Here is a 6011-nt window from a genome sequence, read left to right as displayed (position 1 = left end):
AACTAGATGGTGTAGAACTAGATGGTGTAGAACTAGACGGTGTAGAACTAGATGGTGTAGAACCAGGTGGTGTAGAACTAGATGGTGTAGAACTAGATGGTGTAGAACCAGGTGGTGTAGAACCGGGTGGTGTAGAACCAGCTGGTGTCTCTACCCTCCTGGTTCTAGTCAGATCTCCAGCTGCAGCTTCTGGTCTCAGTCTGACCTGCTGCAGGAATCAAACCACTAAATCCTGGATGAGTTTCTCTGGTCGGAGACTTTTGTCCTCTGGGCCTGAATGTCCTGCAGCTGCTGGAAGGTCCACTGAGGAACCGGCTTTATGTGGCTCTGGAGGCTCAGGTCAGAGGTCAGAGGTCAGCCTGATCTCTAGTTTACAGATGGAACAACTGAAGCTGTGATCGATAACCCTAGATCTATGACTCTGGATCGTTCCTCTTTAATAATTCCAGTTTCAGAAAATTTTGTCTCATCCACACATGTATCTGTTTTCAGCATCTGTTCAGTGATTGGATGGGGTCAAAGGTCACCTGGTGACAACATAATGTAAAGCTGTATATCATCGTCATGGTAACTGATCTTATTTCCTGCTATAACCTGAGCTAGTGGCAGAATATAGATATTGAATCAAAGGGGTTCCAGAATGGAGCCTTGAGGAATCCCACATGTGACCTCTGACCTCTCTGAGAAGTTTGAAACTAAGAAATCCCAGTTCTTTATGTCAGACTGGAACCAGTCCAGAACTGGACAAGAGAGTCCGACCAACTCACCAGTTGTTTCAGAAACTTGATCCACACTGAGGTCCAACAGAACCAGAACTGTGGTTCTTCCACAGTCTGTCTCTCTCTTTCTCTGTGTGTGTGTGTGTGTGTGTGTGTGTACCTCGGTCTGCACCATGTTGACCCTTCGCGCCCTCAGCTCTCTGACACAGTTGTAAATGTCGACGACGCCTTCTCTCTCTGCCATGTCCAGCATGATGTCGATCACCATGAAGCAGCCGGTCCGGCCCGCGCCCGCGCTGACACACACACACACACACACACCTGGTGAGCGCCAGCAGCGGCGGCAGGTGGCCGAGCACGGGGCCGGAGTCTGACCTGCAGTGCACCACGGTGGGGCCGGCGGTGGGCGGAGTCTTGGCCTTGACGCAGCGGATGAAGCCCAGCAGGCCGGTGGCGTGCAGCGGGACGCCGTGGTCCGGCCAGCCGGTGAAGTGGAACTGACGGATCTCCCTGATCTCAGCCACGCCCCTCTGGGGGGCAGAGGGGCCGTATCAATATGAAGATAGAGGGTCACAGCTTCACCTTCATCATCATCATCATCATCATCATCATCATCATCCCCCACCTTCTCCACGGCGAAGGTCCGGATCACGTACTCAGACAGCAGCTGCGTCTCGATCAGCGTCACCTTCATGTCACCATAAATCTCAGTGTCATCTGGCCAGTACTTACAGCACTTCACCTGCGCACACACACACACACAGTCATTAACTGATTGACACACATCTGATGGAGGCTCCTCCCCTCATTATTAGACTACAGTCTCTGTGTCACCATGACAACCAGCCAGGTGAGCAGAGACAGAACAATCAATGGGCTGTGTGTGTGTGTGTGTGTGCCCAGGAAACACAGAGTCAGATAATCAGTCTGAAATCTCCCAGAATCCCTCTGTGCAACGCCGGCAGTTCAGCCAAGCAGATCCCTGGTGCATTGTGGGTAGTGAGAGCGGGCGGCGCCTCCAGGTGTGAGGTTCTGCTCTCAGGTCAAATCCTCCAATTTCAGGAGGAAATGAGCCGCTTCATTCCCAACCGAGCGGCGCCAGCGCTTCAGAACCTCAACTGCATCCGACAACAATCTGCTGAGAGGTTCTGGAGCCCACAGCCAGGAGGCAGAGAAGGGACAGAGGCATTCTGGGAAGCCAAGTCCCAACGCCATGACGCAGAAATACAGCAGCAGACTCACCCGGCCCACTTCCACCAGGTTGGTCACCATCACAAGAGCCGCCGAGTTCTCCTGCCACACCATCCTCCAGAAGTCATACACCGTCTCCTGCATGGGTCCTGAACACACACACACACACACACACACACACACACACACACACACACACACACACACTTCTATCTGAATATGCGCTGTCAGACCTCTGGTTCCTCCTGTTGCCATGGTGGAGCGAGTTTCCTGCCTTCCAGTAATGACGGCTTCTCCTGTACTCACTCTTAAGTCACAGCTAGCTTAACTTAGCATTAGCTTAAAAGAGAAAATGTGAATTAGTTGTGTTTCGATCAGCTGGTTTCGAGTAAATCGACCAGGCTGTGCAAAGCATGACATCATCAGATATTAACTGTGGTAAACAGGAAGTAGGGGTTGCTAGCTAGCATTGTCCCCCGCTCTAGACTCCATTTTGGTTCCTCTGGTAAGGCACAAACCCATCAGTAGATGGCAACGTTACCTACATAAGAACTTGTTCAGCAAATGTCTTTTCTTCTCCCCTTTAGCAGATTAGCTATTTAATGGAAAAGTCAAAAATCACCTCAAGTGAGGATAAAAACTTTTTTTACAAGATTAAATAAATTATTTGGAATTTTGGAAATTTCCATCAACTTTTTGCAAGGCGATACTTTGAAAGAAAAATGTTGCTGAAAACATGACTAGTGACACTGCTGGTTGGGATTTCTACCTGCAGAGCAGAGTCTGGTTTATGCTAAAGCTCTGCTGGTGTGGTGCCCCCTGAGGTTACAACAGGTAACTGCAGGGTCTCCAGAAGCTGTTGGACGTGGTCTGGAGGAAAAGGATGAGTGTCTCACCTTGTGTAGCAATGTAGTGGTTGGGTCTGTGGTAACCCTGAGGAAGGAGGAGGAAACATTTCAGGAACGTTTCATGAAAGCTCAGAACCTTCAGACACCGGAGGTTGTTTGGTCGGGTTCTAGCACATTTCAGCAGGAGGAAACCTTGGTACTCACATCCACATAGTTAGCATTGATGTAGTCTGAGCCGCCGTCTCCATCCTGAGGCTGCAGACGCACACGGGAGTGATCGTCTAACACACACACACACACACACACACACACACACACACACACACACACACACAGCGGGGAGCGTCAGTTGTTGTGCTCGTTGTCACTGTGAAGCTCAACACAATCAGAGCTAATTAGCTTCCAGTGGATTAAAGATCTATGAACATATTAATAATCTCTTAATTAGATTCAGCTGAAACAACACGAGTCTTTAATTACATCTGATTCAGTTCGTTACAGTCAGGAAGGCAAGGAGCACCGGGGCCCATCTGGTGAAACAGCGGGGCCCATCTGATGAAACACCAGGCCCCATGTGGTGAAACATCAGGACCCATCTGGTGAAACACCGGGACCCATCTGGTGAAACATTGGGGCCCATCTGGTGAAACATTGGGGCCCATGTGGTGAAACACCGGGGCCCATGCGGTGAAATACCGGGACCCATCTGGTGAAACACCAGGGCCCATGTGGTGAAACACTGGGACCCATCTGGTGGAACATCGGGGCCCATGTGGTGAAATACCGGGACCCATCTGTTGAAAAAACGGGCACATGTGGGTCCGTAGGCCCGGTTCTTACAGGCGATGATGTTCCCGTATCGGTTCTTCATGCGGTTCTCGTCCTTCTTGGCGGAGTCCCATGGAGCAGACTGTCCCTCAAAGAAGCTCTGTTGGAACACAGAGACAGTTTGTTACAGATCACTGCAGCTATGAAGGACATGAATAATGCAGAGGGTGCGTTTGATTTGCTGCTCGGCGTCCGCCTCCATGGACAAAACACATGATTAAGTCCAATTACAGACAGAGGCTGTGAGGGAACAAAGACTCAGAGAATCAGACCAATCCAGGTTCTGGAAGAGGAAACAAACATTTAATTTCTCCACCACACACACACACACACACATGCACACACACACACACACACGCACGCACACACACACGTTTGTACTGTCAGACTGTCTGTATGAACGTCTCCCACTTTGATCCACAGCAGCTTCCTGAGTCGCTCATTAAAACGCCGGGAGACATAAGAATGTGTGTGTGACAGCCGTCTAACAGCTTCAGACATCCATCAAACTGTGAGGTGAGCAACACACACACACATCACACACAGACAGACAGACATAGTGTGACAGCGAGGAACAAAGAGGAGAAACGAAAACAGAGCAAAGAATGGAACTAATGAGTGCAGGCAGAACCTCTCCCTGTCTGTTTGGGGCCCACTGTGTGTGTATGTGATGTGTGTGATGTGTGTGTGATGTGTGTGTGTGATGTGGTGTGATGTGTGTGATGTGTGTGTGTGTGATGTGTGTGTGTGATGTGTGATGTGTGTTGTGTGTGTGATGTGTGTGTGATGTGTGATGTGTGTGTGATGTGTGATGTGTGTGTGTGTGTGTGATGTGGTGTGATGTGTGTGTATGTGATGTGTGTGATGTGTGTGTGTGTGTGTGATGTGTGTTGTGTGTGTGATGTGTGTGTGTGTGATGTGTGTGTGTGATGTGTGATGTGTGTGTGTGTGTGTGTGTGTCTTCAGGTGGTGGTTCCCATCCTGTTTCGAAGGTCTCACATCAGGACCTCCACCAGCTACAGGAACATGTTGCAGCTGTTCGGCTGCTTGGTTTCAGGTTTCTGGTTACAACCAGAACCTTGCAAGAACCCAGTTGTTTTCTAAAGTGGACCTTGGTGTTAACAGTGGTTCTGTGAGGTCCAGTTGTGTCTTTGGTGGTTCTGAGGCTCACCAAGATGATGCCTAAATGGGCCAGAACATCTCAGAGTGTTCTGAGCAACACTGGAGACTAAAGTTTCCATTTCTGTCAGTTCCTACAACCAAAGAAGAAGGTTCTCCTCCTTTTGGACTGGTGTGGACTCAATGGTAAGCCTGGAGATGTTCTGGTTCTGAATCCTACGACATCATGCAGCACTTGAGTTTAACTCCAGCACCTTGGAACAATTTGTGGTGTGACACAGGGTAAAATCTGCCCAGCAGCCCACCGTACTGCTCTGGATGCATTACCAGAGCAAGAACAGGTGGCGGACCATTGGTTAGAATGACGGCCAATCACGATGTCTGGTTGGTCCTTCAGGCCTGTTCCAGATTTCCCCATCAGGTGTGAGGAGGCAGCTGGAGACAAAGCTGCTGCAGGCTGAACTCCCAACCAACCAGTTCATCCATCTATGATCTTTATGTATGTTAAGACTCACAATACAAATATGGTTTATATCTGAACCAGCTCAGCTTGGAGGCATGAAGTTTGTCTGAAGTGAACTGAAGCTTTCAGGGTTTCTGAAATCCGTCTGGGATCCAGAAGAACCTGCCAATCTCCCCATCCCGGTCTGGTAGGATGATGACGGTCTGCGCTCCAACTCACCACACGGACACACAAATCACTATTCATCTCTTCTGCGTTGAAGACAAACTGCACTCTGACATCTTCCCCTCAAACAGCTGGACAATAAAATCCTGGACTCTGTGCTGCCAGTTAGTGAGGAAATCTGGGACTTTCTGAAAACATTTATATTCATTTGAAAGTTAGCAGCAGTACTGTGTATATAACTGTATTTATGCTTTGGATGTTGTGGTTTAGTGCTGTCTCTGTTCAAACACATCTGGATCAAATAAGCTGCTCGTTTCCAGCCTATTGCAGAGAGGAATGAATGCTGGTGAGGGATTCAGACATTTTGGAGCAGAGGTGAATCTAAAAGTTGCAGGATGGTAGGACTGGAGGGCTGGAGTTGGTGACCCCTGATCTAGTCAACCAATGTAACCGTGGCAACCAGGGGAGCCGCCAGGAATCTTGGTCCCCATTACAAAACATTAAATTGGGCCCCCAGACCAGCTGCTGTTAAAATATCTCGAATCTGTCTGACCCATTGAAAGCACCACAATTTTAAAGGCCTGCAATGGCCTCGCTGTCTTTGGTCCAATACTGGTTCTAACACAGTATTTACATTTTACATGCAACAGTCCACATACAGTATGCAAATAGGTTGCT

The 6011-nt window shown here is 49.1% G+C and overlaps 1 protein-coding gene across 1 annotated transcript in view; it reads right to left on the bottom strand.

Annotated features, from left to right (window-relative positions):
- The window catches only part of LOC106941552 (receptor-type tyrosine-protein phosphatase mu-like), a 28130-nt gene that overhangs the window by 8921 nt on the left and 13198 nt on the right, over positions 1-6011 (bottom strand). Inside the window, exons 7-13 of the mRNA XM_015024607.1 lie at positions 3599-3686; positions 2963-3039; positions 2807-2843; positions 1962-2059; positions 1345-1461; positions 1095-1249; positions 880-1015 (exon numbers count right to left, since the gene is read on the bottom strand). Coding sequence (XP_014880093.1) covers positions 880-1015; positions 1095-1249; positions 1345-1461; positions 1962-2059; positions 2807-2843; positions 2963-3039; positions 3599-3686 — 708 coding nt within the window. The remainder of the gene's footprint in view (positions 1-879; positions 1016-1094; positions 1250-1344; positions 1462-1961; positions 2060-2806; positions 2844-2962; positions 3040-3598; positions 3687-6011) is intronic.

This window comes from Poecilia latipinna, unplaced genomic scaffold (genome assembly GCF_001443285.1).
Source record: "Poecilia latipinna isolate Pla-1442-1.1 unplaced genomic scaffold, P_latipinna-1.0 Scaffold3741, whole genome shotgun sequence".
Classification (NCBI taxonomy): domain Eukaryota; kingdom Metazoa; phylum Chordata; class Actinopteri; order Cyprinodontiformes; family Poeciliidae; genus Poecilia; species Poecilia latipinna.
The sequence above is the reverse complement of the archived record's forward strand: the minus strand, read 5'-3'. Positions and strand labels throughout refer to the sequence as shown.